The sequence below is a fragment of the Brassica rapa genome, chromosome A09 (assembly GCF_000309985.2).
Source record: "Brassica rapa cultivar Chiifu-401-42 chromosome A09, CAAS_Brap_v3.01, whole genome shotgun sequence".
Taxonomy (NCBI): Eukaryota; Viridiplantae; Streptophyta; class Magnoliopsida; order Brassicales; family Brassicaceae; genus Brassica; species Brassica rapa.
In genome coordinates, this window is record NC_024803.2 from 42,605,634 (window position 1) to 42,627,727 (window position 22,094).

Here is a 22,094-nt window from a genome sequence, read left to right on the forward strand (position 1 = left end):
GATAAAGCAATGGATCTAGTTTCACTGTAAGTCAAATCATTATATACCAAAATGGTAACAAATATCAAAATACTAGTTGGTAAATAAATAATAACATGGTAAATATAAAAAGTTAAAAATAAGTAATCACTACATCAAATGACAAATTAGTCAGTTTTTTACGTCTTCAAAATGAAAATTTCGAAGAAATGCGTTTCCGATAAATTTCCATATATTTCAATAGATTCTGATTTCAAAATGTTTCCTAAAAAACTCAATATTCAATACTAATCAACTAAAACCAAAAACAAAAACCCACATATCAATAAAAACGTATAACTACACTTTTGTAATACTTTAAAAAAACGCAAAATAAGATGGTAACAATTTTTCCGAGTTATACGTACCCCAAACGCGTAACACGGTCGAATCGAGCAAAATGGATCCCATCCAATTCTACAAATTATTATAAAAAAATTTAAGATCGTAACGAGAGAGTATAATAATTTATGATGATTATATAATAATAAATGGTGGGCCCTTAGATGGTAAAAGCTGGAAACTGGGCTACAAAGCCTCCTCTACTGTCTCGAAACTATGTATGGTCTACTGTCTCACACCCATGTTTGGTCCTCTCTCTTTACCTCAACTCATACAGATCTGACCAAAATCTCCTCTTCACGACCAGCTGCAACAAAAACTATATTTTTAATTATTTTTCTCATTTCAGTTTTATTAGTAGTATATACTAGAATAATTCTAGTTTTCTCTCTATATATATATTTTTTAAAATACTGCCATTATCGTCACTTGTCACTAAATGACTAAAGCAGACCCCATTGGGTCACAATTAGTAAACAAAGGAAAAAGGAAGGAATCCTAAAATCTTTGTCGATAATAATAATAACCAAACAAAAAAAGTTAAATATAAATCTAAGAAAAAGATACATCCTCTGATGTTGAACACTAACCACTAAAGACCCCTCTCTCTCTCTCTCAAATTTTTTTTTCTCTTTCAGATTTTTGAGAGTCTTCCTCTCTATTATCTCTCTGCCTCCTCATGGTCTAGTTTTTTAAATAATTTTTATAAATATTATGTGATAGTTACAGACACGTTATATATGTGTGTATGTATAATCTATCTATATTGATGGAGACAATAACCATTCGTACCTGACCATTTCTTTTGTGATATTTTTTTATTCTTCTTTCTCCTTTTTTTTCCCGTCTCCCAGATCTGCTTCCTCAATCTTACCATTGGAAAGCTTCAAGCTAATTTTCAGGGTAATTATTTATTTTAAGAAAAAAACAGTTCATCGACTTATTATTTCTTATTTATATAATTTTATATATATATATATGAAGCCCCAAGTTGTACTATGCTTTTTGTTCGTCATGAAGTTGGTTGATGCTTTTCCTTTTCCCCTTATAGCTCTCTCTCTAACTGTTGAATCTGGATTTACGAAAACATATGTATGTACTTTGTATATCTATGTTCTTGTGAATAACGAACCAACCTCTGCTATATATATGGTTCCTTTTTTTTCTGATCAAAGCATTTATGGAATCTTCTATTATAGGGTTACTACTTATTTGCAGGTTTTTAGATAAATACTTAAATCATATAATTTTGTAAACCCGTATATGGAAGCTTGGTTTTGTTTGCGGTAATTAATATATGCATATTAGGAAGGTTTAGTAGAGGTTTTTAAGTGTAGTTTTTGTGTGTTTTAATTTTGATGCACATTGCTCTTGCTGTTCTACTTCCATGGCCTTTGATCTTGTTCTTGGTTCAAACGATTCAAGTTACAGAATAAATATTCAATGTGTATGCTCTAGTAGCTAATTTTCTTGTTGGTTCTAAATGTATTATATGGTCAATGTTGTTCCTTTGAGCATTTTGATTTAAGGTATTTGATCATCTCATGTTTGCGATCTGCGTCTCCATTGTTCCCATTTGATAGGGACAGGATCAAAGAGTGAGATCGTAGAGGAAGAAAGCCATGTACTTCTTCGGTTTGTCCAAAGAAGAAGTGTTGTCACAGAAACATGATGTACCGTATAAAGAGACTTTTAATCAGAATCCAGTCACTCTGTTTGGGAGACAGGTTAGCTTATTCAGATTCTAGTCTAGTCCAAAGTTTTTGACCTTTTTGATGTTTCTTGTTAAGAACCACATTAGAATATTGATAAACCCGGATCAGGGTTCATCGTGATTTGTAACAGAAAGGGGAGAAGATCAGAGGAAGAGTTAAGATGAGAAGAGAAAGAGGGAGAAAGAAAGCTTGAGGAGGAATCCTCTTGATAATTTGTGATCGTAATTCGATAAGTGTTTTTGGTACAATACAGAAGACTTAAATAGACTAATAAAAGGTTTATTGACTTGATAACTTCAGAAGCCCAATAACCATCTCCCGAGGCCCGTTAGTGCTTATCAATACTCCCCCGTTAGAGATCCGACTTGTCCTCAAGTTGGCATAAGCAATCTCTAGAAGGAGAGCAGTAACCCTGTTGAGTATCCTCAATATCTCCTCCTCAATTCCTCCACCTTGCACCTGCTCTTCGGCTAGAATCCATAAACTCAGTCCTTGCAAGACAGCTCCAGCAACTTTGGTAAGTGATGCCATTTCAGCTATGAGAATGCCCACCCTTGACTGATCTTCAATAAGCTTCCTGCACCAAGTCCTCCAAAATATGATGCCGGGAAAAGCACCATACACTTGTGACCAAGTCCTGTCGTTTGAACTCAACATAGCTCGAGTTTTGTTCTCTACTACCCCGGATTCTAGCTTCTTTGACTTCCACTGCCTAAATCTCACTATGAACAGAATCAGCTCCGGTGGTCTTGGTGACTGAAACGCTTCATACGTAGAGACTGAAATTGAATGGTTCTCAACTTTGAATATATAGTAGCAGCCTGATATCTTGAACCAAAACCTTGTCACTGAACACCACGTTGCTCCTTTTGTATACCACTCGGGAGGCCTCGGTAAGTGAAACAGCTTGTGGGTGAAGATTGCAGCTACATGCTCTCCCGAGGACTCCATCGTCAACTTGACATCCATTATGCTCAGAGTTGCTTCCTTATTGATCTTATATACCTGAAACCCCCGCAATGGACGTGAAACGCAAACGCCTCTAACACAGTGGCGTAGACGAATATTATACTTCACCGATATCCACAAGCACGACCAGACGCCTTTTGTAACAAAGTTCCACGACCCCATATTAATCTCAACTCCAAACCCATTCTCAATCTCCAAGAACTTCTTGATATGAGCTATGATATCCCATACATCTCCAACAGCCGCACCCGTATAGGAAATCCCTGCATAAGTCCCTTCACATGCTTCTACCAAACTCAGATTTTCAAGTTCTCCTACCTGAGCAAGAACCCTTCTCAGCCTTAACCGGTTCTTATAAACCCTTCTCTGCATTTCCTGCCCTACAGCCTGCAATGCATGCGCAAGCCATTCTTCTACTTCTCTCAGTTGCTCAACCTTGCTCTTTTCTAACTCTGCCCTCTTATCAATACTCCCCCGGTGGAGAACCAACTTGTCCTCAAGTTGATGAACGATAGAAGCCGTTACCATGAGCGCATCAGTGTTGCAATCCTCGATCAGTTCCGTCACTAACGCACCAGTATCAAGGAGAGAAACCAAATTTTTGGGCTTAATCATTTCTGGTGGTCTTGGTTCCACCTTACTCAATTCCTCAACACTCTCCAAAAAATCCCATTCTCTTCCATTGATGAACTGATAATGAACATCGACAAGTTGAACATCTTTATCTGACTTCCCACCAGGTTCCCATACTTGAACAGCCAAACAAAATTCCAAAAGTTGTCTCCCACAAAAAGTCTTCACAAGCCTCCCGGTCTGTTGCTTCACATATATAGAGAAGCTGAAATTGTCAGTCCCATTTCCACCAATCAACTCCAAGTTAGACCCACCATTTTCACTAACAGAGACTTTATACTCTAATGCTTCTCTTCTGTTTTCTGAATCACCTTCTGGGGGTTTACCTTTTATTTTACCATTGAAAAGAGACAACTCGAACTGGATACTTTTGTGAGATTCCCCTGTTTCTTCGGTTTGTAGATTAGCACTACCAGAAACATGGTAAATCTTACTGCAACTCTTGATAAATTGTGGCCATTGTGGAAACTGAAAACCACCAGGGTAAATTTTCCTTCCCTGCCCTCTAGTTTGATTCTCATGACTACTGTCAGGCAGCACATGCTCAATCTGAGCAATAAAACCCATTTTATACTGTTTACGCTTCCTGGCCTTAAAGTAGCACCATTTGACAAAGAGCCTTCTTGTGTATTTGGATCTTCTTGTGTGAAGCGATTCTGAATTTCCCAGCTTGAAAGGTTCTCCACCTTTTGTAACTTTCTCAGCTGCAACTTTATTTCTTTGGTGAAGTATAACCTTGAACCGAACCTTATGAAACCCTCGTTTTCCCCACTTTTGTTGAACTTTATGGCGCTTACACTTGGCCATTTCCTTGAATTCAGACACCACTGACGTTTCATATTGCAAAGACTCCATCACAGCATCATTATCATCATGATCTAGCGCCTTAAGCTCCTCAGCAAAGATACTTTGATCTCCTATCCACGTATCAACATGACCATCAATATCCATAGGAGTATGAGAAGTAAACCCATACACAAAGGGATGAGTCTCTCGCTTCACTCCTGTCTCCCAGATCTTTCTTGTTCCCAGACGGATCTGAAAATGCCTTTTAGTATCCCTATAACCTGAAGATTCACAGAACATTCCTAAACTCTTACAAGCTTCTGCGAGTTTAATCTGTGTGGCTCTCTTCTTCCGGTGGTACTGTTTCTTCGTTCTCACACTCTTCACAACCAAACGCAAAGAGTTTGTTGATATCTTCAGTTTTTGTGAAACCGAAAGCTCGCGTTTCCCCCTTATTAGCCGTCTTTTCCGTTTCTTAAACCTAGCCTTGTGGTAGATTAGCTTGATCGGAATCCTTCTGAACCTGATACCTCCATAGCGTTTTAGATCTTCATACCTTTTAGGGATAAATGTGTTATGAACTTGAGAATCACCATCCGCGAACCCAAATCGATCTCCGTCAAGTGCTTTGTCTGGAGGGTCGCACATCATCTGCTCGACGAAATTCCCCGATGGTTTGTGAGTCTTCTCCACCGGATCGAGATCAGTCTTCATCGTCATCTGCGGTAATGTCTGGCGCAGATTATCATATTTAAGCTGGCGCTCCTGATCTTCAGCTCTCCATTTCATGAATCGCTCTTTATCTTCAGCTCTCCATTTGATCAATAGAGCCATCATCTCATCCCTCCATTCGGAGTTCGATGTTGAATCCGGAAACGCACTGTCAAGAGGATGACTGTGCTCTGATACCATTGATAAACCCGGATCAGGGTTCATCGTGATTTGTAACAGAAAGGGGAGAAGATCAGAGGAAGAGTTAAGATGAGAAGAGAAAGAGGGAGAAAGAAAGCTTGAGGAGGAATCCTCTTGATAATTTGTGATCGTAATTCGATAAGTGTTTTTGGTACAATACAGAAGACTTAAATAGACTAATAAAAGGTTTATTGACTTGATAACTTCAGAAGCCCAATAACCATCTCCCGAGGCCCGTTAGTGCTTATCAAATATATGATCTTGATAAGATTTTATTTCAGGTGTATCCGGTGAATAGCAATAGCTCCAACTCTGTTGATGGGTCTATGAAGATGAAAGATATTGATCTTCGGCTTCCTGCAGATCATTATGCTTATGTAGAGACTGGATTTCATTCAGCGTCTGAAGCTAATAAGGAGAGAGAAGCGTTAGACACAAACTGGAGTGGCAAGAGAGACCCAAGAATTGTTATTGATCTTGAAGAGCTTCCCACAACAGAGGATGAAGATTCTGTTAGCTATGTTCCTGAAACAGAACCGTCATGCTTAGCTGGTCAGATCAGCTCAAACAGTCTGAAGGTGGTGGGTCAATCTCGTGTAGAAGATGGTAGTGCAGGTTTACTAGATCTTAATACAACCCCGGATGAGTTGGTGTCCGAGCCTCACTTGTGTTTCTTACAAGATCTCAACTGTCCTTACGTCGAAGAGACTGAAACAAGCTGCGAGAAGAGTGGAGTAGATGATGGTCCTACGTCACATAGCTCTCCTAAATGCCAAAATGTACATGAAAAGGACGGTACAGAGTCTCCAGCTTCAGATACTTCTTGCTGCACCACTGAAAACAACTTAAGAAGAGGTTCACTGGATCCTTCTTGCCGTACCAGGCTTGAGTTTCCTGAATTACCAGAGAACGAATGTTGTAATGAGGGGGTGGAGGAGGAGGAAGAGTTCTCTGAAGTTATGCTAATGGCAGCTGAATCATTAGTCCACATATCAGCAGTTTCATATCAAAATAAAGACAAACCAAAGAAGGGTAACGTGGAACCAAGATGTTTCTCATGTGATTCATATGAGCTACACACGTTAGGAATAAGCGAAACCAACACGGAAGAAGAGTTCTGCGTGTCATCAATGGCTATGGATAAGCTTAATAACATCACAAGAGAGGACAACAAAGAGTTTGGACTCAAGCTGAGAAGAGGGAGGAGAATGAAGCACTTTCAGAAGGAGGTACTCCCTAGCTTAACGTCGCTCTCTAGGCACGAGATACGCGAAGACATGAACATCTTGGAAGCGGTTTTTAGATCAAGAGAGTACAAGAAGATGCAGGGGAAAACGAGAGATGTTAAACTTGGAGCAAACCTGAGAAACAAACGTTTAGTGTCACAGAGGTACGTTGGTAAAAGAAGGTGAAAACATGAATGAGTTTTATATATCTTTATGGGTTTCAGATTCTATCTTACAATTGCTTCATTGTGTACTCTTTTAACAGTCTCTTTTTTTGTTTAATTTACGACTGATTATGATACGAGAAAAAAGCTAATGAGCCAATGACATTATGTTTCTTATTCTTGCTCAAAAGGATACTTAAGTAGCTACTGGTCTGTAAATTAACGTTTTAATATGAATAGACTTGAATGTGTTCTTGGAAGTTTGGAATAGTCTGTTGGAATCTTGAAACGTGCAAAATAGTTCGTAATCCAACATTAAACTATGATTTATGGGCCATGGCCCATTTATCTCAGAGGCCTCTAATTTCTTGTAATTACATTTTTGGGTCAAAATTGTAATTACATTTTTAAATTGTAGTTTTAGACTTGTTGCCAACTTTACCTCAGCGTGGATTAGTTAAGTGTTCTAAGAGTATGATTATTGGAGATTCTTAAGGTGGGGTTCTTAACAGAATATAAGAACATGTTTCTTAACTTTTAACTTAAAAGGTTAAGAATCGGCTCTTAAATACGAGTTCTTATATTCCGCTAAGAATCCCACCTTAAAAAACCTCCCAATAACCATGCTCTAACCTGCAATGCCACTTTGTATGTGAACTTTATTTCCTTGATTTTTTTTTTGTATTTTCTGATCAAATTTTTAAAAATTATTATGTTAATTATGTAGGGAACTTTAATCATCTTACTGGACTAAGCACTAACTAGTAAGACATTGAATCTAATATATTGTTTCCTTTGTTATTAGTGTTGAGCAAATAATATTTGTCTCAATAAACAAATTTGAAATTATGTGACTGGGTGGGGGATATTTGAGAAATCATAATAATTATCATTTCATATCTGAACACTAGATTCGAGTTGGGAGACAAACAAACGTGCACAGAGCATTCCTTACTATATTATATCGCAAGCACATAGATAAATTGCAACAAGGTTCCAGATATTTAGCTCTTCTGTGATTATGGAACAAATGCATGATGGGTCTATCTTTTAGGGACATCAAGCCAGTTCGCAAATCAATAATTGGTCGGAAAAAGATAATAATAGCGGAGTTATTTGCTAAACTTCTCAAAACAATAAACTGTAGATTAAACAAAAAAAAAATTCTTGTTGATCTTTTTAGGGGGAGAGACCTAGCTGATATTGAATGTGATTTTCTTTTTTTGCTAATTGAATGTGATTTTCCCCTTAAAAGTATATACATATATAGTTTGTGCTAACAGAAACTTTTAAAAACTTAATTGCTAATATAAAGATTTGTAATTCTTTCATTATAAGATCTTAATTAAAACTAAAATATCGCCACTAATTAGGCGTTCTAATCCAATTATAACCAGCTAGCTCACTCTATGTTGCATATGAAGAAATTAAATTTCCCATGCTGGCAAAGTAATCATTGTAATAGTTAGTAATATACGTCTCCGTATAACACACACTGGCCGTATGTGATTCCAATAATTCCTATCCCATCGTCAGCATAGTTAAAATATCATATAAAATTAACTAGTGTAATGTAAGGGACCATAATAAATGATATTTTGGACTATCTCCCTAATAATTCATGTCACTCAACCAGTAATCACCAAGTTATCAAAAATGACTAGTTGAAAGAATCAGACAACTTGAAATTCAAACAAAAAAGACGTTAATTGCGTTAAATCTTAGAAATTTTACAATTTCTGCTTTTATACATAACCAAATAGGAAAATTTTGACTTTTTCCCATATAGATCGATCCATTATTTGTGGAATCAGAAACAAAAGGTAACTGAGAAAAACATCATAAAATGTTTCACAAAAAAAAACATCATAAAATATACCACCAAATTCAAAATCAAATTCAAACATATCAACATAGACACAATATTCATCATCTCATCAATGACCCATGGGAATGTCTAGCTCGTCTTCCAACTCAATCCCAAGGTCAGCTAGTCTCTTCTCCTTGTAGACGTACCACTTGGAGAAAACAAGGAAAACGAGGAAGTTCAAAGCAACAATTACTGCCACAAGCCAATAGAAATTGTATAGACGGCCCTTGTTGAGATCATCAGCTATCCACGGATGAGCTTTATCAGTGACTTTCTCAACGATGGTTACGAGAACCGAGCTGAAGAAAAACCCTAAAGCCAATGTGCTCAACAATAAACCCGTGCTCATTGTTTTCATACCTTTAGGACACTCTCTCAAGAAAAAATCTAGCTGTCCTGTGTAGATCAACGCCTCGCCGATACCCACAATAAGGTATTGTGGGATGAGTAGAGAAAACCCTAGAGGAAGGGTTTTGACTGTTGGACCGTGGGCATGTGCTGTTCTAAGACGTTTGATCTCGACCAAAGCAGCTACGGCCATACCCATGGCTGCAAGTAAGAGACCCAAACCAATGCGTTGAAGAGGTCTCAGACCGTGGGGGTAGTTGAATAGCTTTTTGCATAAGGGAATCGCGAGACGGTCGTAGACGGCGGTGGTTAGGAGGAGGCCACCGATATAGAATACGGCCATTGCGGCTGGAGGGATCTCAAAGCTCCCAATGTGACGGTCCATGGTCTCGGACTGCGCGACCGATAATGTCGTTAGTTGAGCATGGACAGTCCAAAAGAGGATGCATGTTGCCCAAATTGGTAACATCCGTACAATTTGTTTCACTTCCTCAATATCAGTTACTGTTGATAGTGTCCATTTGTTGTATACGTTTTGGGTCATTGCCATTTCTTGGTCCTTTATCGCTGCTTTGTCCAATGACCTGTGGTATCAAAAATAATACAAGGAATGATTAGAATATAACAGGAAGTGGATTGTTGGGTTAAAAATAGGCCTAACATATATTCTTTTTGAAATATCGCTTAAGCTTTAGCAAGAAAATAAAAAAAAAGTAAAAAAATCGCTTAAGCATCGTATCAACATGATGTGAATAATCTGGACTTCTAGAGATAAGATAGTTACGTGGAATCTTTTCAAAGTAGCAAGAAACAGCAATATGCGCCTATATGCAAATTATTTTTTTAAAAAAAAATATTTTAAATAGGGAAAAGGTCTAAAAGGTAATAGATTTTTCTAAAATTTTCAGTAAACTTAGAAATTCTCAAAATAGACAAATTGAATGAAGCAAAGAGCACGCAAAGCACGTGACCATAGGATTCTGAAGCCTAACATGGGGTCTGGCCCGGTCGAGGTGTGTAAAGTAGTGGAGGTCTTACAACACGAAACATGATCGTTCTTGCTACAAGACAAACCAATGTCTCCCTAACTTGTCGTTTCTTTTTTTTTCTTTTTTTTTTTCTATTATTCCAAACTAGGAGAAATTCAAAATATCTAGAGATGGTAAAAAGATTCTTCATAAATTTCTAGAATTAAAAGTAATTTGATTCTTTTGGATTCTAGTGTGTTTACCTAGGCATGCATAGGGATTGATGCATAAAAGATACAGTACTTGGTTGGCAAAAACAGAAAAGAAAAAGATACTGTACTTAAGGGGGGAAGAATCACGAGTATATGAGTCCATATGTTTAAGCTTTAAAGCAAGAGAATCTACTGAATACAATAACAATATACTCTGATAAAATGAAACAAATTGAAATATGATGTCACCACAACTTGTGGCTAAAGCTACTCTCTTTTTGTGGTGGACAATTAATTCAACAGAAGGTGTGAAATTTTCTAAGATTGTCCATTTCTATGTAAATAGTAAAGATGGAGAATACTTTTTTTTTTTAAGATGGAGAATACTACTCCACTTGCACATCCCTAATGACTTCTCTTATTTTCTTACCTATATGTATTGAACTTGACGTGCTATCTAACGTAGGTACACACATAGATACAAGTATAAGGGAAAAAAAATGTAATTAGCTGTAAAACTCATGTCATGGACCAGTTTCGTTGTATGGTCGAGTTCTAATATTATTATGATAATATTTATTTCAATAAAAAAAATATTCAATCCCTTTAAACTGGATTCTAATGCCAAGTAGGCATATAATGAAAATATGTGTGGTCCCCTTTTAATTAAAGGACACGACCTTTTGGAGTTATTTCATACCCACACAGCCCCCACTTTTAATTTCACATTCCCGAGTCTATACTATCACGTTCAGTTAACCAACATCTCATTTATTCGACTCTAACCTTTTTAACAAAATAGAAATTGTCAAATTTGAATCTTAAAAATATTTTAACCTTTAGGAATCTTAGGTGGGATTTGCTTCTTTTAGTATTCTGTTTAAAATTTAATGAAATGAGCAGGGTTAATATATTAGATGATATAGAAATCATACCGGAACTGATTGGTATGCGGCAACTTTTGTTTACTCTTCATCGAACCTTCAGCCGCAATAACATCGTCCAAGTCATATAGAAACGACGGGTCCGATGGCAACTCGAGCCGCCTATTCCTCCACGCCGCCACAAGAACCGTCGCAACTTGCGTCATCGGGCTACCAATCAACTTCTTGAACCGGTAGCGATTAGTGCCGGCCAAGAAAATGCTTAGTGAAAGCACGATTGCCAACGCGCAAATGCCATAGCCCCATTTACGTCCAACATCATCTTGTATGTAGACAAGGACCGTCACGGCCATAAGAGAACCGACGTTGATACAAAAGAAGAAACGGTTGAAGAAATATGTCATTTGTGACCGTTCTTTCGGTTCAGTGTCATCGAATTGGTCTGACCCAAAACCGGAGACGCTTGCCTTCACTCCTCCAGTTCCTAGGGCCGTAAGGTATAAGGCTAAGTATAGGACCGTAAGTTGTATTCCACTCGCTTGTACGCAATGAGACGAGGTCGTTGGATCGCATCTTGGTGGTCTCAGTCCCGGTATGATAGTTGAGAGGGTTAAGATCGAAACACCCTAATAGTCAAAGTCATCACATAAAAATTAATTTTTTGGCAAAACTAAACAAAAATAAAGACTTATGTCGTTTACTATTTTGATCGATTATTAAACTAGTCAATAATTACAATTTCTTGATTTTCTTTGCTATAATTTTTGGCAAGGTGAAAGGGACTTGTAAGGTCCTTACTGTGGCTTGGATAGCGGCGAATATAGCAATGGTTAGGTACCTAGATGAAACAAAATTAATTAACTCAATCAACATGAGCTAAAAAGAAAAGATAAAACGTAATGAACTTATTTAACTTTATATACAAACCTTCCAAGAAAAGTGTCCGCTATGAAGCCACCGAGGAGACAGAGCATGAACGAAGTTCCGAGGAAGTTTGTGACGGTGTTAGCCGCCGTTGCATTGCCTAAATGCATAGTTCCCGTCAAATACGTCACTAGGTTAACGCCGATACCTAACGTCGTCAACCGCTCCACCGCCTCAATACCTTCAAGTAATTATTAACAAGAAGTTAGATAGATCCAGGAAAAAATGATGCCCACAAGAAGAAACTCCAACCCATTTAGAATAAACATATAACGTACTAAACGGCCATAACTGTTCCTTTGTTTTTGTCTTTTGCATATATACTGTTGGTAGATTTTGCTCTCCAAACTTTATTGTATGTGATTATACTTACAGAGAATCATGGCGGCGCTGGCCCATCCACCGGTCTTAGAACGATCGGCTGGGCGGCCTTGGAAGTCCCAAGCATCGAGAAGGGTTTGTGTTTTAGTTTCAGGTAGAGACATATCTTGAAGATTGATGGAAGATTTTTTTTTTCAATTTTTCTTAGAACTTCTGTTCTTATGGGGACAGTGGTTTACAAGCAAAGAGAAAAGGCTGTTTTGTTTTAGAGCTTTTGGTTTCTTTGGTGATTTTAAAGGTGTTCATCTTTGGACTCTTGATACCTCTATTTATACTGGGAAACTTCCCGAGTTAAAAAACATTTTTTTATTTAGAGTTTTATGCAAAATTAAAAAAAGTGACACATGTGTGACTCTGATGAGTGTTGTTTGATTGGGGAGACAATTATCATATAAAAATAATAAATAGGTAGAAAGAGAAAACTGAGAGAGCAAAGCCAAATATTACCACTTCCTCCGACTCTATAGGACTCTATGAACTTTTTAAGTTAAAAGTCATTTTGTCACTGAATCAATGGGCATCAGGCGCATCAATTTACTCACCATCATGAGCCATTATTATGTCTCTGACAAAATAGGGCAATAAACATGTAAAAACAAAAAACATTATTCGAGTATTATTTATTTTCATAAAATATGTCTTTTATATTCTTTTACCAATTTTTTTTATTTTACGGCTGAGATATGAATAATAATTCAAAATAATTGGTTGAGGCGGTAAAATGCATGTTTATTATGTTATGCTAAATAACATTTTCGTTATTGTTGATTTGCATTATTGTACATTTCTTTTTCGTTTGCTAAATATCTAGCTCTTGTAGGTCCATTTTGTTGTTCAGAGCATGTCTTTAGATAATGCTAGATTTGTTTGTTTCCTCCTTTGAAAATTGTAACATATTCTGATTTTATTGTTTTTCTTTAAAAGAACTGGTGGTAGGTTTTACAAAAGTGAAAACCTAGTTGATATATATATCATTTATTATCATGTTGGTGTATGGATACTATTTTGTTTTTAAATCTTTATTCTGATTTTATATTCCTCAATTGAAATTCATGTGCAATAATTTCACTTTCACAGGTAAACAAACGATTCTAATCCAAAGTAAAACAAAAAAAATGACATGCAAAGAACTTTCAGAAATACTTGCACATTTTCAAATTATACCTTTATCAAGTAGTACTTTAGAATTCCATAAAATCGTATGAAAATCTGTCAAAATATCTTATCGGAAGTTAATAAAAGTTAACTTATGTATTTGATACAACACTGAAACTAAATATTTGTATAATTGTTATTACATAAATGTACCAACTTTTTTTCCTTTGTGTTTATGGGAAAGTCTAGCTTGAGAGTTAATGGCTCAAAATGTATGCTTCTTAAACGCCACTAAAATGAATCATGTTGCAATATTAACTTTTTTAATTATCTAACTTTAAAGTGGAATAAATTAATGTAAAGTGTCTTATAATAATCACGTGTTTATTTTTTATTTTGAGTTTTGCAACTTCAATGGTTCTCTTTCTCTCTTGAGAAAATAAGAGCATAAAACAGAAAAAGAAACAACAGAGAACAACACAATATTTAGAACAAATACAGGAATAAAATAATTAATTTATCTTAAACTTGTGAAGAGAAAGTAAGTTAACTGGTTTTATTGATCAGTCTTCAGGTCTATGTAACATATCCAATACCATTTTTTGAAACACTTCAAGAAAAGTAAGAAACTATATTACAAAGAATAACTAAACATACATTAAGTTATCTTAGTTTCTAAAACTAATAAAATGAACTTTAAACTTTAATATAAAATTCAGACAATTTTATTGTAGATTCTTTGTCGTGAATTATGTCTTCTCAATCTCTGAATCACCGATAAGCGGGCAGATAAATTTTCAAAACCCATAAACAAGCACCTTTTTAGCGTTCATAATTCTTTTTTTTTTTGGACAAAAGCGTTCATAATTCTATATATGTAAATATCCCCAACAGTCCATTAGTTTGTACACATCCAAAGATTGCGGAACAGCGAACAAAGGTGACAAGTGACAATGAAGAGTCCCATCCAAAAAGAAGAGGGAGAACGAGTAATGAACCCAAATTTATTATCTTCTATATTGAACTAAATTTATAAATATATGATCTGGAAAAGAAAAATAAAAAAAAATTAATAAAATAGATTATAATAATATTAAATTTTAAAATGGAAACTAAAGATGTAAATGGATGGATCATAAATTTTGGGCGGAGCTACTTTAACTTATAGGTATATCTCAGGCAGGTCCCAGTTTTTTTTTTTGGCACGTGAGAGTTGTGGGACGCCAGAGATTCTCCCACAGAATTGACTCGGTCATTTCAAGAGGATGAATCCATAACAAAATTAGCACGAACACCCAAAAAATAAATAAACGAAAAACAATATAGTAGTAGTAGTACTAATTTTAGCTTAAGTTTTAGTTAATTAATCTAACTTGTCACGATAAATGATAAAACGTTATTTGTGTAAGCAAAACATAATTTATTTATTCCGGTCTGGTTACCCAGACCACCTCAAATTTGAGTAATAGAATAGTCGTTTGTTGAAGAAAAAAAGTTATTTATTTATAAACTATTAAAGTTAAGATTTATAATTTATATAACATTCTTATAATTCAATCACTACTCAGAAGTGGGATGATTTTTTTCTTATTAATTTTCAAAAATAATCAACCAGCAATATGCAGTGATATTTATTAAAGCATAAATCATTATTCTTCCTAAAATCTCATGTCGGAGAAAAAAACTCAACTTCCCCTCCAAATGAGTCGTTAACCAAGTGACTTTTCAAAGCTGAATACATGATTTGAAGTGATTGATATAATTTGCTACCAACACTTTTGCAGTAACATTGCAATCTCGAGGCAAAGTCAGCCAAGGTACATAATTTTTGTTAGCAAAATATTGTGTTAACTCGATAGATAATTTAAATAAAACTGTTGAGTCTAATGTGTAACATTGACAAACATAATGATCTGATAATAACTATGTGATATTTATATTCTAGCAGGTGACGAATGAAGAAAAAAATATTTAGATTCAATTTTATAAACGGATTGATTGAATCACAAAGCAGAAGAGTATCGAATTAAATATTTGGGTATGAATCCTTCGGAGGATCCCAAAGGCCATGGTTGACTAAACATTGGAATGACAACTTGCTCAATAATAGAATGTTAAACAATATTGTGAATATATATGTTATGAAATTGGTTTCTTCTTATTATAGAGAGGATTATGTTAAAGTTATCGGTTCGGCGTCTTGGATTGATGATTTCATCATTATGAAATTAGTAAACAACGTGTTTAGGAGAAATATGTGACTCGTTTGGATGGTATGGAGGACATCCACTTGTCACAAAATGGTGAAACAATAACTATATTTTTTCTGTCTGACGTCACATTTCAGTTTGGTTTTTATAAATAAAATTAAATCATAACGTTTTGTTTTCATTAAGTATGATTTGTAATTTTTAACCAACAACGTTCCCCCAACCCCGGTTAAATCATTGTAGGCACTTGCAAATACAAAAGAATTTCATAATTTCAAGGGGCAGTTGTGAAAGTGATTTTAACCAAGTTTGCGAAAGGATTATAAGAGATTCTACATTTCAAATATACTGCATATTGATTTTGATTTTTTGACAAGGTCATAAAGTTTTTTTTTTTTTTTTTGAGAAAGAACAAGGTCATAAAGTTGTTAACAAACTATTACAATGAGAAGTTATGGTTTGCCTTTGCAAACCACAAGCAAAATGACATTAGTATCTATATGATCGCTTCTGCGAGATTTTGTTTTTTTTAAAGTGCACAATTTCTTACTGAATGACCTACTTCTATTTACACTTTAGATTTAATTTAATTATTTTTTTGCTTACCGATTTATTTGAATGTAAAATCAAGATAAGTTGAGGAGTCAAAAATATCGTTTTATGAATATAATCATGTTAGTCATATACTCATTCGAACGCGAAGCTCTCAGCAACAAAACACAATTTATCTAGTTAAATTAATCACATTTAGAAATATCGAACTCATTTGTGATTTTAAGATAACAAGATAGTACCAGCTTCGAACTCAAATTTAACAATATTAAAATGATACTCACCCAGTTAAATGAACCGTAGTTGTTCAAAAAGAAAAAACTTCTCTTTCATCAAAACGAGAAGAAGAAGAAGAAAAACTCCATAGCCACCGATCTCCCTCCGTGGTTGGCCGTGCTTCTCACTGCCGCTACGTGAGGGAGGATCTGCTCCTCCTCTTTAGTTTGAGCTTAGTCTTGTCTAATTTCGTCTTGTGTTTTTAAGTTTTTTGTGAATCGGATCGGTGATTCGATCGTTTAAGTCTCCGGCGACGCTCCTTCTTCTTCGGTGGTCGTCCGGCTCTGTCTCTGGGAAGCGATAGCTCTTTTTGCATCGGCTTTGCCGGCTTTTGTTTTCGGGAGGGGATGGCTTCTCTAGCATCTCTATCGCCGGCTCTGTGTCTCCGGGAAGGGATGGCTTCTCTAGCATCTCGATCGCTGGCTTTGTGTCTCCGGGAAGGGATGGCTTCTCTAGCATCTCGATCGCCGGCTTTTTCTCAGGTATATCTACGATCCAGAGCGTTTCAGTTGTTCTTCTTGCCTCTCTTTCTAAGTCTCAGAGGACTTTCTTCTCCACTCGGTTGTATGTGGCGCTTGAAAGTATCTAGAATGATTAGGAAGATTGTAGGCGGTTGTTGGCTTTGTCGGTCTTGTAGATACTTCACTGTGTTGGCTCATTGGCTCGAGCTTTGAGTATATTGTTCATGTGGAACAGAGAGTATCCGGTTAGTCTATGCCGTCGACGTTGATCCGTAGAATCGTCGTGATAGCTCCGGAGGGTTCGATTACGACACGGGTGGACTGTTCCGTGTTGGTAATGGTTTGTTGTGGGCTTTAGGCCCAAGTTTGGTTTAGCAAGTGAACGGTTTGTCTGTGTACCTTTTACTTATGAATGTTGTAGTCTCGGATTTGGTTCTTTTTCGGACTTTCGATCCACTAATAAAATTCTTGACGGAAAAAAAAAAAAAAATGAACCGTAGTTGAGTTATTCTATAATCTAGGTGTCTCTAGTCGGACTCAATATTTAAAGCGAAGAAAATAAAAGAAACAACTGTTAACTAGATTAGATGATGACGGATGGGCGGCACAAGCTCTCTCATCATAATAAAAAGTCAAATCCTAAATAACGAAAATTTGATATAATGTTTTTGACTTTGTGGGACAAAACTAAGTTACCCCGCATTATTATTTTTTGGTGTAATTTTATTTTTGTTTTTGGTGAAAGAAAATGTGGTTAATAGTCCATGCAAAGTTGCAAACGAAATTGAGTTTGAGGGAGATAATGCCTACAAAACACTCCTTTACCACTGGATCAACAACATTATTACGAAAACATTTAGTTCATGTTTGAATGCATCTATGAGAACTAGATGTATTACCATTACTAATGGTATATGTATACAAAAGAAGGTTATTGAACTACATGGTGTCAGTTTACATGTGAGAATGTATTGATTAAGGTGTAAGTAGTGACGTAGGATTAATAAGTTTGTTGTGTTTCTTTCTACTCCACAAAGTTTATTGAATTACATGGTGTCTGTTTACATGTTTCAGATTCGAATATTGCAACTGTTTGGAACCTAACGAACACACATTTGTACATGAAAATGTTTTTTGAGAGCCGACGCATTGAAATTACGTTTATATATATACATATTAGTTTAAAATGGATGAAAGAAGAGAAGGAAAGATTACGAATAGATAATGTGATGAGAGGAATCGAAAGTGAAAGATGCCTTACATCACTGCAAAAGGAAATAAAATTAAAAGTACGTCGTACTTTTGGAAACGAACCAAACACTTTATTATTATGGTCTTTTTGATGCTCTCAAAAGACAATTATATTTAATTATATCTGAATTTAATTAGGCAAAGACAATTTAATTGGGGTCGTTTGTATAAACGTTTACAATGCTCATAAACGAAAAAATAAGTTCGTCAACGGTTTTTAGAAATTAAATCTCGATCGAGTAATTAGACAATATATAATATGCACAAGATTTATAATACTTCAACATTTCAGTTTAATTAATGTAATTCAGATTTTAGCATTTTTTCAGATTCATAAATGTAATAGCAGTTTAAATGTCCTAGTTTTAAAATTAAAAATAAAAATGCCATAGTTTGTTTGTTTATTGTCAACATGCCATAGTTTGTTATTCTCATATATTTAGTAAAAAGTGTTGTTTGAACGTATTTTATATGGAATTCAATTTTTTTACAAACATACTTTAATATACCACTGGATAAATATACCCGGTTTAAACTGTAAGTTATTAGCTTAAAATAATGGGGAAAATATGAATTGGGTATGATATATACATTAGAAATCTAGAAGTTAAAACAATACTTTTCATAAAACAAAAATAACTAAAAAATATATATATTTTGTTGACAAGGGGCAAGACGTGTTGGATTTTAGATAGGTTTAAGAAGTAAAGATCATGTTTAACTAACGTTACTCCCTATGTTTCACAATGTAAGTTGTTTTGGCAGAGCCAACTTTTTAAAAAAAGTTGTTTTGGAAGCACAACAATTAAGAAAGTTGTTATATTTCAAAAAGTCAGTGACAAAAAAAAGGTTATATTTCAAAAAGTATTATTTAATATTTAAATTAGATGTAATTCAACTAATAGTAAAAAAATGTATAATTAATTGGTTACACAATATCTAATAAATATAAAAATTTATCGAAATATAAAAATAATTAATATTTTGGAACAACAGTAGTCTTCTAAAAGGAGAGAAATATGGTTTGTTAATGTCCACATGGTCACATTAATAATATTATTCTAGTATTTTTTACGACAGTAATGATGATGCTGATGAAATAATTTTCTTCACACAATGGAAAATTGAAATTTCCTATAAGGTAAAACCCTGATGGCCTAATCTTGTTAGTTATTAATTTTTAATCTAGTCTATTAAGAGTATGATTGGAAAATATAGAGTAAATGAGAAAAAAAGGTGAAAAGAATAATAAAAATAAGAGAGAATAAAATAGAGTAAATATACTACTCTTGTTTTTTTTACAACAAAGATATTACTCTTGTTTGAGCCTTTATGTATTTTACTTTCTTCCAAAAATAATTAGGACAAATAGGTAGAATTTTTTTTTACCTGATTGGTAAAATTTAGAGTAAATGATTTTCTTACTCTCTTATTTATTCTAAAAGTGACATACAGTCACAACCTAAATTAGAGTCATATTTTTATTCATATGATAAAAATTATTTAAATTTTATATAGTTTTACTAAAATTGATATATCATATGTCATAACAATAATAACAACATCCCGATTACTCTAACTAACTTGAAGCACAACAGAACCAAACCAATTAAATTAAATCTAGACAAAATGATAGTAATTATTTATTTGACTATATATACACGATCAACATTTACATTTTTTTCATCTAATTTAGGAGTACCATAATATATTAAGAATTCGATATTTGCTTCAATTGATCTTTGGAACCATATTTAACATAAAATAAGAACATACAATCATTTATATTGATTTGGTAAAACAAAATAAGAAAAAAAATATTAGCCGCGTTTCAATGCGGATTGGATTCTAGTACATATAAGGAAAAGAACTACAGATGCTATGATTTTTTTTTTGGTTTTCTTAATTTTTTTAAAAAATCATAAATATGAGTGAAATTATAAAAATGAACGTGCATTATATTACTCATGTAAATAAAAATAAATCAACATCGATTTTTTTTAATTGGACAAGTATATGAGAAAATTAATGTTAGTATTACATTAGGAAATATGGTAGGGAGTCCAATATTGATGAATAATAATAACAACATTTTAAGAAAAGACCCAAGTAGTGAATGATTTATTGATTTTTACTTGCAGAGGAGTTACTCTATAGATTTAGGTCAGAGATCAATTCTCCAAGCATGTCGAATTATGAATTATCGTAACTATGTTTATTTCACCAAATCTAAACGGTGTAACATTTTGGATCTATTAGAATATTCAGTAAGTATTTTATTTTACGGCTACACTCACATTGTGAAAACTAATCAAGTGTTAGAAGCATGAATTGAAAAGAAAATGGTATTATTACATGAATTGGTAATTAAGCGGAAAAAGAAAACCAGAAGCATGAATTGAAAAGAAAATGGTATTCTTAATCCACTTTACAAACATTCAAGGCATTGTTCCAGTTATAAACAATGATAATGGTCCCATTCTCTTATTGGTGTTATAAAATATATTTTCTGTAATATCGTCGTTCGTAAACATGTGAACCTGTATATATATAACTGTTATGATTATCATTATATCTTGTATTTTGAATAATAGTAGTAGAGAAAGGGTATTAGACTGATATATATTGCATAGTTGTCAATTATACTATCTGATATATGAACGGACAAAATGCTCAACTGAGGGGGTTGCTTATAACAAGAGGGTAAGCACCTTAACTGGTACAGAAGATTCTGTATAGGTCGGTGTGGTGGACGCACGAAGCTAGTTTCGTTATGTATGATTTAGAAAATTTTGTTCGAATCAAACTTGTAATCGAGACTTGAATGCCATTTATCGGGATGTTTTAATAATAGTAAATATTTATTAAAAAAAAAGATTCTATATAGGTGTCCAGATATCACCAGGAAATAAGCACCTTAATATTTGGCCAACACATTCACACAAAAGAGATCCTCTTTGAAGTTTTTATTATTTAAATTTTGGAAAACTGAGTGTTACAGATTCTTACCCACTTCAAAACTTATTATTGCCTATGTTGTGAACTTGTGAATCTACATTGCCTTTTTAATACTATATATAGAGAACATGAGCTATTTAGGGAAACTATTGTCTCTCCTTAAGTTTCTTATACACATCAGCATTAAGAATTACATACGAAAAATTGATATCTAAAACGCGGAAAATTCCAAGATCAACAATCCCTTATTTCTTTTGTTATCAAACTTTTTCGAAATTAAATTACATAAAGGTTCATAATTTATATAGACGAATGCTTATATATGATTTAAACCATACTTTTAACTTATATCAATTGACTACCACATCAGGAAACCAAAACCTTGAAACCGAAGAATTACCCAACTAATATGTCTCCATATAAACCTACCAATATGATTTAGTGGTTGAGAAGCTGCTATTTTGAGCAAGGTCACGATATTTAGCTACTGTTACTTTTTGTTGGTTATTATAGATGCTTAGTTTTACGGTTGGCCAATATACCTTTAAAAGGGTCGTGATTATTTTCAAAATTTGTGAAGTATTTAAATTCTGACCTAGTCTTTTCTGGGAACAGTTATTTCTTACAAATCATCTTTAAGATATTTCTTTCTTTCTTTGAAAAAGATTTCTTTAAAATATTGAGGCTAATATATATATTAGTCAAATTCTGTGCGTTAGATGTAACCTATAGCCCACGTAAAAAGGAGACATAAACGATAGCCTATAGCTGGATTTCATGTGTACGAGCTTGCAATGAAGTTTCCACGTCTTGAATTAATACCTTTTTTCTAAAGGCTAATGATGCGAAAACATATATTTGATCGATCTTATTGTCTTGTTTTGTTTCAAGTATATACAAGAGAACTGAAGACACCCATTTGTGAAAAGCCAATAAGAA

General features: G+C 34.3%; 3 protein-coding genes and 1 long non-coding RNA gene across 6 annotated transcripts; 2 read left to right on the forward strand and 2 right to left on the reverse strand.

Annotated features, from left to right (window-relative positions):
- The first annotated feature begins 132 nt into the window (after positions 1-132).
- LOC103843152 lies at positions 133-7,025 on the forward strand. Of its 3 annotated transcripts, none has more exons than XM_009119863.3 (3): positions 133-1,263; positions 1,944-2,087; positions 5,657-7,024. In XM_009119863.3, exons 2-3 carry the CDS (start codon positions 1,983-1,985, stop codon positions 6,785-6,787), a joined length of 1,236 nt encoding a protein of 411 aa, XP_009118111.1. In that variant the 5' UTR covers positions 133-1,263; positions 1,944-1,982; the 3' UTR covers positions 6,788-7,024. The 3 variants fall into 3 exon arrangements, with proteins under 3 accessions (XP_009118111.1, XP_009118112.1, XP_033135459.1); XM_009119864.3 differs by lacking the exon at positions 133-1,263 and adding an exon at positions 1,352-1,452 and having other exon boundaries at positions 5,657-7,025; XM_033279568.1 differs by lacking the exon at positions 133-1,263 and adding an exon at positions 1,491-1,512 and having other exon boundaries at positions 5,657-7,025.
- Positions 2,250-5,650, reverse strand: LOC117128068. The gene is made up of 2 exons (XM_033279551.1): positions 3,179-5,650; positions 2,250-2,941 (listed from the first exon to the last, which is right to left on the reverse strand). The coding sequence occupies exons 1-2, from the start codon at positions 5,397-5,399 to the stop codon at positions 2,355-2,357; spliced, it is 2,808 nt and encodes a 935-aa protein (XP_033135442.1). The 5' UTR covers positions 5,400-5,650; the 3' UTR covers positions 2,250-2,354.
- A 1,428-nt stretch (positions 7,026-8,453) lies between the features above and the next one.
- LOC103843153 (protein NRT1/ PTR FAMILY 6.3) lies at positions 8,454-13,458 on the reverse strand. Its single transcript, XM_009119865.3, has 5 exons — positions 12,345-13,458; positions 11,975-12,152; positions 11,846-11,885; positions 11,099-11,673; positions 8,454-9,567 (listed from the first exon to the last, which is right to left on the reverse strand). The coding sequence occupies exons 1-5, from the start codon at positions 12,454-12,456 to the stop codon at positions 8,703-8,705; spliced, it is 1,770 nt and encodes a 589-aa protein (XP_009118113.1). The 5' UTR covers positions 12,457-13,458; the 3' UTR covers positions 8,454-8,702.
- A 3,038-nt stretch (positions 13,459-16,496) lies between these two features.
- LOC117128069 lies at positions 16,497-17,436 on the forward strand. Its single transcript, XR_004451227.1, has 2 exons — positions 16,497-16,967; positions 17,182-17,436. It is a non-coding gene; the product is annotated as an uncharacterized LOC117128069 (long non-coding RNA).
- Positions 17,437-22,094: the final 4,658 nt, after the last annotated feature.

Bases quoted from the DNA above. Each gene is read 5' to 3' on its own strand.
- LOC117128068 (XM_033279551.1), bottom strand. From the start codon at position 5,399: ATGAACCCTGATCCGGGTTTATCAATGGTATCAGAGCACAGTCATCCT. The intron at 2,942-3,178 runs GCGTCTGGTCGT...GGTATACAAAAG, and splicing joins GTGGAACTTTGTTACAAAAG to GAGCAACGTGGTGTTCAGTG.
- LOC103843153 (XM_009119865.3), bottom strand. From the start codon at position 12,456: ATGTCTCTACCTGAAACTAAAACACAAACCCTTCTCGATGCTTGGGAC. The intron at 11,886-11,974 runs GTTTGTATATAA...TGTTTCATCTAG, and splicing joins GCGGACACTTTTCTTGGAAG to GTACCTAACCATTGCTATAT. The intron at 11,674-11,845 runs GTAAGGACCTTA...TTTGACTATTAG, and splicing joins TCGCCGCTATCCAAGCCACA to GGTGTTTCGATCTTAACCCT.
- LOC103843152 (XM_009119863.3), top strand. From the start codon at position 1,983: ATGTACTTCTTCGGTTTGTCCAAAGAAGAAGTGTTGTCACAGAAACAT. The intron at 2,088-5,656 runs GTTAGCTTATTC...ATTTTATTTCAG, and splicing joins TCACTCTGTTTGGGAGACAG to GTGTATCCGGTGAATAGCAA.